This window comes from Natrix helvetica, assembly GCF_964273705.1.
Source record: "Natrix helvetica genome assembly, chromosome: 6".
NCBI lineage: Eukaryota > Metazoa > Chordata > Lepidosauria > Squamata > Natricidae > Natrix > Natrix helvetica.
The window spans coordinates 13,425,523-13,437,097 of record NC_138553.1 but is presented as its reverse complement, the minus strand read 5'-3'; the positions used below and the strand labels follow the sequence as shown (position 1 = coordinate 13,437,097).

Genomic DNA, 11,575 nt, shown 5'->3' with positions numbered 1-11,575 from the left:
TGAAGTCCACAACTTCCCAAGTTTGGACACCCCCGGCATAGACTGACTTTGAGATCGTTGGCTGATAATTAGAAATTTGGGCGGAAGGGGCTGGAATGGACACATATCAATATTGGAGCATGCAGATTAAAAAACAACATCGGAAAGATCAGATCTGCGAAATCTTTAGAAAAAGGCAGATCTACTGAATCCTCCCTCACGCTCTTTTTGCACAAATGCAACAACCAAAGCGCAAAATAAAAACAAACTAAGGTTTGCCGGGATGGTAGGAATCCCCGCCCCGCTTCCTGTTCCTTCCGTTTTTTTTAAACTACTTCCTGTAAAAAAAGGAGCCTTCTGGTCTTTGTAGTCCGGAATTCCTCTGCCAGCTTTTTCCTTCGTGGTTTCCTACTGAATTTTTTTGCGCTGAAATCAAAAGTCCCCCGGGCTTTGCTTGCAGCAAATGCACTTTGTGCAGCCCGGGCGAAGCAGAGACGGGTTGCTGGGATCTCTTTTGCAGCCGGCGGGGAAGAAAAAAACAAAACTCGTTTGGGTTGTTTTTGCAAGGATTGGAGGGGGAGAAAAAGGTTGGGGACAAGGATCTACAAGAGCCAATAAACCATCCTAGCTATACTTGGAGCTGGTCTTTCGCTTTGTCCAGACCGTTATCGTTCCTCGGCTTTTTTCTCTTGGGTAGTGAAGACTGCAAGGTGAAATGTGTTGGTAAGATACAGTACTATCTGTTGCAATCCCCTCAATCCTCTCCTCCTTTTTGTTAGCAACTAATTGCATGGACCGGGGTGGGGTTAGACGTGGGAGTGTATTGTTCTTGTTGTTAGTTGCGAAGTCGCGTCCGACCCATCGCGACCCCATGGACACCGTTCCTCCAGGCCTTCCTGTCCTCTACCATCCTCTGGAATCTATTTAAACTCACGTCCACTGCTTCGGTGACTCCATCCAGCCACCTCATTATCTGTCGTCCCTTTCTTCTTTTGCCTTAAATCTTTCCCAGCATGAGGCTCTTCTCCAGTGAGTCCTTCCTTCTCATTAAATAGCCAAAGCATTTGAGTTTCATCTTCAGGATCTGGCCTTCTAACGAGCAGTCAGTGTTGATCTCCTCTAGGACTAACTGGTTTGATCACCTTGCAGTCCAAGGGACTCGCAGGAGTCTTCTCCAGCACCAGAGTTAAAAGGCCTCAATTCTTTGGTGCTCAACCTTCCTTATGGTCCAACTTTCACAGCCATCCATTGCAACTGCGAAAACCATAGCCTTGACTAGGCGCACTTTTGTGGGCAGGGTGAGGTCTCTGCTTTTTAGAATGCTGTCTAGATTTGCCATAGTTTTCCTCCCCAGGAGCAAGCGTCTTTTAATTTCTTGGCTGCAGTCCCCATCTGCGGTGATCTTGGGAGTGTGTTAGGAGAACCCAATAATCATCAAAGCAAATTCCAAAACTTGATTTGACGCCCTGTTGTGTAAAAATTTCCCCAGGCTTCCAGCAGAGCTGACTTTGAGGATCATGCCATAATGAAGAACGATTCTCCGGTGACGTTGTCTGCCGTCGCTAGGGCAAGGGGCCTGTTAAGAAGCAGCGAGCCCAGCTTTCTCTCTCCAGCGGCACCCCAAGCAGTTTCCTTATTAGAGGAAGCGGCTGAACTCCTGGTTATGGACAGGGACTTTGCTGCAGCGGTGGACAGATGTGAGAGAGGCTTCCACAGCCTTTTGGAAAATGATGGCGATTCTGACAGGTAGGTGCCAACCAGAATGAAGAGAGAGAATTCAGAACCGGCTGCGAGTTGATTGTTCTTAACAGCAGGCATTCTGTGTTAGAATACTTGACCCATCCATTTTATTAGCTGTGCTTGTTTGGGCTCATCAAAATTGGAGTTACACAAAACCTATGTTCTTATCTTTGCTTTTAAGGGAATGGCTTATAGTTATTTATTTTTATTGAACTGGAATAGGAATAGGAATGGATGTTTAAAGAATGAAGGGGACGTATTATATGGGGACACTAAAAGAGTGAATGGTAGACACATTATTTAATTTTTGGGGCAGCGGGTCTCCAAATCTTTTGACCTGTATATAAAAGCCCGCAAAGTAATTTTTAAATGTATAATAGCAAAACAATAAATGTAACTGGAAAAAAGTGAAATGGCAACAATACAAGTAATCCTCAGACTGTAATGGAGCCTGCTCATTAGGGTCATAAGTCATCACAGCCATAAAGTGGGTCACCCACATGACGGACTCAATTTTGTGACCTTTTTTGCAGCAGCCGTAAACGGTTGCAGTTGTAAAGTGAACCCTCGCTAGTTATGGGACATTTTTGTCAAAACTGGAAACACATGCTGATTTTTGGCAAAAAGTCATAAAACAGTCACTTGACTATAGGACATTGCAAACAGTTGTAAATGCAGTCAGGTTACTGAGCCCATGACAAGTAGTCACATAATTGCAAGACATGATACTGTTGGAACTTCAGAACCAGGTGGTACCTTTTCGGAGTCAGTCTTAATTTTGAGTGATTGTTAAGCGGCTGGCCCTAAGTCAAAGACTACTGATCGTATTTTTCCGAGTATAAGATGCACCTTTTCCCCCTCAAAAAAGAGTCTGAAAAACTGGGTGCGTCTTATACACTGAATACAGCATTTTTTGCCTCCTGAAACCCCGCCCCCTTCACCAAAATGGCCGTGCAGAGCTTGTAGGAAGCTTTCAGAGCGCTCCTGGGGGCTGGGAAAGGCAGAAATGAGCGAAAAACGAGCCCATTTTTGCTTGTTTTTGCCCCCCCAGGAGCACTCTGCAAGCTCCCTAAAGGCTATTCATGCCTTTTTTTGGGGTGAAAAACGGGGCCGTTTTCGCAAAAAAATGGGCCATTTTTGGGAGGTTTGCAGAGTGCAAAAACCTTCCCCTCTCTTCAAAATCTTGCTGCATCTTATACTCCGGTGCGTCTTATACTCCGAAAAATACGGTACTTATATTGCCAAGTCTAAACCAAGCACACACTCAATACTGAAGTCAAGCTTTTTGTTAGCAGATTTGCAAAGTGGAAAATGAATCTTAATGATTGAGTTTTATGCCATAAACCCTAATGTGGTTGATTAAGCAAGCTGTAGTTTAGAGGATATCTATAGCCTTAGAATTGGAGCAGATATTGCAATTGGATCGCTTATAGGACTGCAGTTTTTCTGGGTTTTTTTAAATTGTACACCAATGTACACATAGAGTGTTATTGTCAGCGTTCCAAATATCATGCAGAATTAAATCAGAATCAAAGACAAAACTTTCCTTAAAGTTCCAATTTAATAAGACAGACATGTTGGCATTGTGCTATGAAATCCCAAATCTGATTTGCTTCCTGGGATTCCACCTAGTTGAAAGTTCATGATCTATCCCCACACCCACAAATCCATCACATGTTCCAATCATCATCTTCCACGCTGGCATCTACGCCCCTCTGCTTCCGGTCAGGTGTCGAGGTGCAGAGACAAAAGATGACCTTGGCTTCTATAAAAGAATGATAACAATACATTCCACAATCCTACTCCTTTCTATTCCCCCCTCCCAACTACTACACTAATGAAACAGCATAGGAAATTATAAGAAAGTGTGGCAGGCCAAAGATCCTAAAAAGAACATAACTACAGGCCTGACAGTTATCTGTCTTCCAGAATCAGCTGTGAAGATCTGAAATGCTCCTTGTGTATTGTTGGCACCCAAGCTTTGGCAGAAATGGATCGATGGAGAGAGGTCCTCCCATGGATTCTTCAGTACTACCACAAACCTGAAGGTTGGCCCCCCAAAGTTGTGGAGCTCTGGTGAGTCCCCTTTTTCTGCATCTGAATGACAAATCAGATACTTCTCCATCCCAAGGAGGAATATTAGGTTCTGTAAATAGCTCCCACCTAAAATAAGTTAAATATTAAAAATGTTTGCAACTTAATCTTACTCTAGAACCGTGATGGCAAACCTGTGGCACGCAAATCCATATCGCCTGGCAGGTATGGTCTTGCCTGCTTGTCTTCTGGGTTTCTGGTGTGCATGAGCGAGTGACAATCAGCTGCCCTTCGCACATGCAGTGCTGAAAACCGGTGCGCGCATGCACACCAGCCAGCTGATTGTTGGGTGCACATACGCAGCAGAACCCGGAAGTTCAGCTTTTCTGGAGCACGATCCCTTCATATGCACAGAAGTGCCGAAAATGGGCTTGCGCATGTGTGCCAGCCAGCTGATTGCCAGATGCGCATGTGTGCTAGAACCAGAACGTTCGGCTTTTCCAAAGTGCAGCCCCAATGAGTACACATGTGTGCACGCAACTTTTCCGCGTGAACTTTTTGGTACTCGGTGCCGAAAAGGTTCGCCATTACTGCTCTAGAATTATGGGTACTTCCAGTTATGTAGCTCCTGATTTGTAGTTTAATAATAGGCAACAATTCTGTCATGTTTTTAGATGAATATTGCTTAAATCAGGAATGAGTTGAGACTAGATTTTTCTATGCTCGCTGAGACAGCTTTAATCTTCAGTAGGCATGCAATTCCGATTTTTAAAAAAAACTCAAATCATTGCTCTAGATGTTAACTTTATGAGAGTAACTACTTAAATTGTTTTGGCAACTGAAGCAAAACTGTACCGCCTTAAATTATCTTGCAGTGGCATGCTTGGCTAAATACATTAGAGAGTTTCTGGTTATTATTTTTCTGCAGTCATGTTTGTCTTTTCTCCAAGCAGCTCAGGATGGTTTATACAAGGCTACCTCATGTTCATGGTCATAATGAGCTTGTAAGGTGGGTTAAGCTGAAAAGATATGATTGGCTGATGGCCAACCAGGGCAGTCCATGATCCAGGCAGAGTAAAACGTAACTTCTCTCTCATGTACTCAGTCCACTATATTGCAGAATCACAGTGTGATTCCGTGCAGGTGACAAATACTCAAAGGAAGAAAAGACAATAAGATGGAGCTCTGGAAATAAGGAGGTGGGAAACACCAGGTCTCTATTAAAAGCAGAATTATGGCATCCTGTGGGATGGGGAGAAAGAGAGATAGAAGAGAACCTTCATTGGCTTGTGCCAAATTATCCTTCACTGGAACGTAGTTAATGGCAGGAAAAGGTTTTTGTGAATGGCCAAACTAAGCCTTTTCATAATTTTCAATATTCTGAGAATCCTTATTAAACCCTAAGAAATTCTGGAAATAAAGATTCTGCTGGAGGCACATCCTTCACTTTGCCAGTTTCCCCATTTCTTAATTTTTTTTAAAAAAGCTAAGAGGTCTAGTTAGTGCAATCCTTTGCGTCCTTTGGACTCCATGGACATTATATTTTATTGGTACTTTGTATATGGCACTTTTGAATGTCTAAGACATGTCCAATTGAAATATGAATGTGTTAAACATGACTTAGAGTGTTTGTTCGTATATTCTCTTTTAGCATCCTCCTCCATAGCAAAGTGGAAGAACCTCAAGTGATGTTAGATGTTGGTGGGGACTGGTTATACTGCCCATCCAATCAGAACTTGTCAAGTTATGGCCTCTTGGCTCAGCTTTATCTTTTCCATGTGCTCTTGCCACTCGGACACTTTTCAGAGGCAGAGGAGCTGATCCAAGGTTGCAAAGCTTTGAGCCTGGAGCAGCAAGAAGATATGCACAAAACCCTTCACGAAAAGAAGAATCAGTGGCTAAAGATAGAAGAAGCATCTCCAATTCCTGAGGAGCAGCCAGAGATGTCATGTAAGCTGCAGTTGGGTAGGATTCTTGTAGATGGAACTCTTGAGTGTCCAAACATTCTGTCTGGTCTTGTGAAATCATTTGCAGCATTGCCTGCAATGAGCATTGAGCTTCGGCTAAAGCAATGGTACCAGCTTGGTTAAAGCATCCCCATTCAGTGCTAGAATTTGGCTGTTCTGGAAGTCCTGTTTCCTTAGGTACATACAGTAGAACATAGAACCATATTGCCAGAAGAGGGGGCTCAGCAGTCTTCTAGTCCAACCCCCATGCTCAAGGCAGGAGCCTTATACATCTGAATAATTGATTGCACAAACAAAGAGTTCTCTTGATAAACTTGTTGAACAGGTCCAAGGAGCAAAAAAGATCCATAGTCTTCTCTCTCCTTTTGCATCCCATAGTTTGGATCTCTGTATTTTACAATAATAGATTTAATTTATATGCCTTTGATTCCCAGCAACTTTCCCCTTGAGGCAGATTGAAGCTACAATAATTTCAATCACAAGCAAAAACAGATCTACAGTAGATTCCATTCACCTTAGCTTAAGGGTAAAGGTAAAGGTTCACCTTGCACATAAGTGCTAGTCGTTCCCGATGCTAGGGGGTGGTACTCATCTCCGTTTCAAAGCCAAAGAGCCAGCACTGTCCGAAGACGTCTCTGTGGTCATATGGCCAAGCATAACTAAACGCCGAAGGCCCACGGAATGCTGTTACCTTACAACCAAAGGTGGTTCCTATTTTTCTAGTTGCATTTTTTACATGCTTTCGAACTGCTAGGTTGGCAGAAGCTGCGGCAAGTAACGGAAGCTCACTCCGTTACGCGGTGCTAGGGATTTTAACCGCCGAACTGCCAACATTTCTGATTAACAAGCTCAACGTTTTAGTCACTGAGCCTCCTTAGCTTAGAGGTGTACAATTGACTCATGAAACATTGTATGTTGAATCCTTTACAATTTTAGTTAAAGGAAAAGGAAAGATCCCAGAGTGGAATCATAGAATATCACTGTCACTAAGAGGAGTTGGTACTAGGCTAGGTGAACAATCTAACAGTGATTAATAATCTTGAAGAACACAGCAACATATAAAGAGCCCAGTCATTTTAAAATGTAACATGTTATCTGAACTCCAAACAAGAATGATGTAATTTATAATCTACAGGGCTAATATAAATAAGGGGAAATAAAGTTCTCCTATCACAGCAGATTAATTAATGTGTAATAAGGTATAATAAGGTTACACCTTATTTCAGAATAAGAAAACCAGCTTCTTAATTTGATTAACTATGATTATTTGTGTCTAACAAACTCACCAAGAAATGTTTGACAGACTTAGAAGAAATTAACTTTGGTTGCCTGTTAAAGCAGAATTATGCAGTTGTTTAAAAACAATGAACAAGATAGATATAGATCCCATCTTTTGAGATATTTTAGAAAGAATTGAGTAAAGCTTACACATTGTGTTCAACTTTGAATGTCAGAGACTACTATAATAAATCTAGGTTATATAAATAACACACTAAATAACAGTTCATGTTTTAAAAGAATCTCCATTAAAACCACAAGGAAATACACTATATTGCCAAAAGTATTCGCGCACCTGCCTTTACTCACATTTGAACTTACTGTAAGTGACATCCCATTCCTAATCCATAGGGTTCAATATGACGTCGGTCCACCCTTTGCAGCTATAACAGCTTCAAATCTTCTGGGAAGGCTGTCCACAAGATTCAGGAGTGTGTTTGTGGGAATTTTTGACCATTCTTCCAGAAGCGCATTTGTGAGGTCACACACTGATGTTAGACGAGTTTACATGGCCTACCACTTGGTGGCTGAGTTGCTGTCATTCCCAAACACTTCCACGTTCTTATAATACAGCTGACAGTTGACTGTGGAATATTTAGGAGCGAAGAAATTTCACAACTGGATTTGTTGCACAGGTGGCATCCTATCACAGTTCCACGCTGGAATTCACTGAGCTCCTGAGAGTGACCCATTCTTTCACAAAGGTTTGTCAAAACGTTCTGCATTCCCAGGGACTTGATTTTATACTTCTGTGGCCATGGAAGTGATTGGAACACCTGATTCTGATTATTTGGATGGGTGAGCGAATACTTTTGGCAATATAGTGTATATAAAGTCACTCATCTAAAAAAAAAATGAAATGAGAAAGCTCAGTTTTGGTGTTCTTGGCCCTTGTCTTCTCCCTTGTGAATTTTCTTTCTCTTGTGCTGCAGGTTCGGTGTCTCAAAAGATGTTGACCATTTTGGTCCAGCTGAGAAGAGCGCTGGAGTCTTTGGCAAGCCATTTCAGTTCCATCCCCTTCAAAAAGACACTTCTGGTGGCCCTCCTGTTATGTCTCATTGTAGTGAGACTTGATCCAGGTAGGGGACACAGGCAGGGGTAGGATTGAAAAATGTTAGCAACCAGTTCTCTGCCCGGTTGCTGGGTGGGTGTGGCCATTGTGGCCATGGCATACTCGGCCTCCTGCACCATGGGGGGGGGGGCGTTTTCACCCTCCCTAGACTCCGGATGCTTTCCCTGAGCCTCCAGGAGAGTGAAAACAGTGTCTCTGGGCCCTGGAGGCCTTCCTGAGGCCAGAAATGGGCCCGTTTCCGGACTTCTTCCGGCAGGCCCATTTTTTGCCTCAAAGAGCCTCTGCTCAGACCCTGCACTTTCCTGGCATGATGAACGGGTTGCGTGGAGACTCCTGGGAAGGCGGGCCAGCTGGTTTTTGCAACAACTGGTTCAGTGAACTGGATGCAAAATTAACATCCGGTTCGCCCGAACCGGTGCGAACCAGCTGAATCCCAACCCTGGACAATGGAAAAGGAAGCATCTAGAAAAATAGTTTCTTGCCTGGAGACAGCTAGGAATATGGGGCAGAAAGTGGAGAAAATGAGTAATTAGACATTGGATGCTTGGCACAATGTACGAACCCAGAAGGTTTCTGGGGGAGATGTTTCATCACTCTGATGATGCTCAGGAAGCTACTGAAAACCATCTGATCTCCCAAATGTTGCCACTGATTGATGATGGAGCCCCTGTTGGGTTTCTTATTTTTCCTTTTTCCCCCTTTCTTCTTTCTTGCATATATAGTATCTTTCTCCACGCTGTTTATGAATCCCTCTCTTTTTTTATGGTATTGTTCTTAGTTTTTAAACTCTGTCTAGAGCATGGGTGTCAAACTTGCATCGTCACGGTGGTGTCATGTGACATATTAGGACTCCCCTCCCCCTTCGCTAAACCGGGTGTGGCCGATATATGACGCATCAGGCCCACGGGTCGCAAGTTTGACAACCTAGTCTAGAATGATTGGGTGTTGGGTAGGCTCTAAATTGCATAAATAAAATAAATCCTGGCTCTGCCTTCTGGTCTTGGGGTACTTTGTTTGGAAGGTATTCCTATCACCATATGTCTTTAGACAAATGACTATACTTAGCATCCTCTAATCTTAGTGTGTGAGACAGAGATCCCACAATCTGTGCGCTTCACCATGTGTAAATGAAAAATGGGTTGGAAAAAAAGGAAAATGCTGTTGTACCACTTCCTGAAACAGAGGTTCAAGGTACGTGGCTATCAGTTTGTAGCTCTTGGGAGATAGATCTACCTTACAAGAGCCGAATGAAATCAAACGTGATTGTTATTACAATTACTGGTTTGATCCGAATTACCAAGAAAAGCAGCTGGCAAATTAGTTAGCAGTGAAAAAATCCATTATTATTATGACAAGGAGCTTTAATGAGGAGAATAGTGGCTCATTTGAAGATGCCTTCTGATTTAAGAATTTCGTAACAATACACATAGGTACTGAGTTTGTTCAAAGGTAATGCATGTCAGAGACCAAAACTAGACACATGTAATTAAAATAAATTTAAAATAATCTTATGCTGTATTTATAGCAAATATGTCTCTTCCTTAGAACAGGGGTCAGCAATCTTAAACACCCAAAGAGTCATTTGGACCTGTTTCCCACAGAAAATAAAACAGCGGGAACCACAAAACCTGACTATTTCCTGAGCAGCCACAAAACTAGCATATGTAGTTGAATTAAACGTTCTGTTTTCTTCTGAAACTTTTCTTGGATTTATCCATGGTTGGCCTACCTGGGGTCGAAAAGCTCAATAAACCGCATTGCCGGTGGGTGTTGCACATTGGCGGTTGTGACACATATTTTGAACGACAGGGAGCCGCAGCAGAGGGATGAAAGAGCCACATGTGGCTCCGGAGCCAAGGGTTGCTGATCGCTGCCTTAGAATGACTTGATGCCCGATGCTAAAGTTTCCTCCTTGCCTTCTTGCATTTTCCCCCTGCTTCTTGTGAATATTTTCCCCCCATATCACAGTCTTAGGAGAGCAATGTTGCGGCTTTCCTTTTTCCTGGCCTCTATGAGTTCTTCTTGATAGTCTGCTTTCTGCCAGAGAAATGCACCCAATTTCAGAAGATTAAAGGATTAAACTGTCAGAGTTTGTTGCAGAAATCAAATCCAGAAAGCACACACAGGTAACTGAGTCAGCAGGATTCATTAACTTCTCTTTATTTACATAATAACACATGAAGTAATATAGACAATACCAAGAGTAGTTCTTCAGATCAGAGCAGCAGACCAGTTTCGTTTCGTTTTAGAGCTGAGCACAGAGCTAAGCCACGCCAGACTCCTTGCTTAAGTTTCTGTTTCCAAAGAGAGAGTGGGGGGACGGGGGGATGGGACAAAGTCCATATCCCTCAGAATAAGCATTGATCGATGAATTGATTGATTAAAAATTCAGGCGCTGCCTATCTCTGATTTGGACTGGTCAGAGATTTAGTCAGGCTTGAAGGCTGCCTTTTTTTTTAATAAAAAGTTTTTTATTAAACACCAATTAACACACTGGACACAGTGTAACCGTCCTGTCAAAGTCTTTGCCATACATATTAAGATGTAAAGTTATACATTATAACCACCATGCTTATTTACAATTGGTCTATTCAGTATTTACAAATATAAAAATATCGTATTTCCAACCATGATGCTTTTGTTTTTATCTTATACATTTTCACTGTTCTAGTTTCATACTATATTTAATGTCTAATGTAATTCTAATCTCCATTCTATAAATCTTAGTCATTGCTTATTTTGGGTCTTTCCTTTTTTTGTTCCATTGATAAAATTTGTCCTTGAACTTATAATATTCTGATTCGTCTTTATTCTTCAGTCCCCACGTCAATTTATCCATTTCAGCACAAATCAGAATTTTGCTAATTACTTCCTCTTCTTGTGGAATTCCCCTGTTTTTCTAGTTTTGGGCAAAGACCATTCTTGCTGGAAGGCTGTCTTTCAAAGCAACGTTAATATCACAAAAGGATCCCAATTTAGTTGGAGGTGTATTGTAGCCACAAGCAAATTAACATACAGCATTAATTTTATTTTTCTTCTATTCTCTTTCTCTTCCCTCCTAGCATCCCCTACTTCTCTACCCTTCCTCTACAGATTGAGCCAACTTTTCCATCAAGCTCGTTTGGCTTTATTTCCTCCAAGTAGAAGACCTCCTGTTCAAGACTAACTTGCTCTCTTGTCATCTCTGGGTACCATGAAATGCTGCCAAGCCAACGCTGCAAGTTTGGGGACACAATACTGAGCCTAAAGCTACAGGAGTTTCCTCCAAGAACGTCTTCTGACAGTAGATATGGATGGATGAAATACAAGAGTCCATATGAAGAGGTGTCTTCTGTATTAGAATGTGCTTTTTGTGCTCATTCCTGTCTAGAAGCATGTTCATTTTAAGTGAGTGACACTTGCTTCCAAGTAAACATTGAGATCAAGGCGTGACAGACTATTTCAGGTGTATTTAAAATCTTCACTTTGCCAAGGAGACATTAAATGTTTTTTTCTATCTGGGCAA

The 11,575-nt window shown here is 42.2% G+C and overlaps 1 protein-coding gene across 2 annotated transcripts; it reads left to right on the top strand.

The window, feature by feature from the left end:
- The first annotated feature begins 313 nt into the window (after window positions 1-313).
- On the top strand, window positions 314-11,575 carry PEX26 (peroxisomal biogenesis factor 26). Of its 2 annotated transcripts, none has more exons than XM_081958108.1 (6): window positions 314-702; window positions 1,469-1,725; window positions 3,649-3,795; window positions 5,405-5,703; window positions 7,931-8,077; window positions 11,133-11,575. In XM_081958108.1, exons 2-6 carry the CDS (start codon window positions 1,505-1,507, stop codon window positions 11,234-11,236), a joined length of 918 nt encoding a protein of 305 aa, XP_081814234.1. In that variant the 5' UTR covers window positions 314-702; window positions 1,469-1,504; the 3' UTR covers window positions 11,237-11,575. The 2 variants fall into 2 exon arrangements, with proteins under 2 accessions (XP_081814234.1, XP_081814233.1); XM_081958107.1 differs by having other exon boundaries at window positions 5,405-5,718.

Excerpts from the sequence above, each read along its gene's own strand:
- PEX26 (XM_081958107.1), top strand. The coding sequence starts at position 1,505 with ATGAAGAACGATTCTCCGGTGACGTTGTCTGCCGTCGCTAGGGCAAGG. Across the intron at positions 1,726-3,648 it reads AATGATGGCGATTCTGACAG|AATCAGCTGTGAAGATCTGA; the intron begins GTAGGTGCCAAC and ends TCTGTCTTCCAG. Across the intron at positions 5,719-7,930 it reads GTCATGTAAGCTGCAGTTGG|GTTCGGTGTCTCAAAAGATG; the intron begins GTAGGATTCTTG and ends CTTGTGCTGCAG.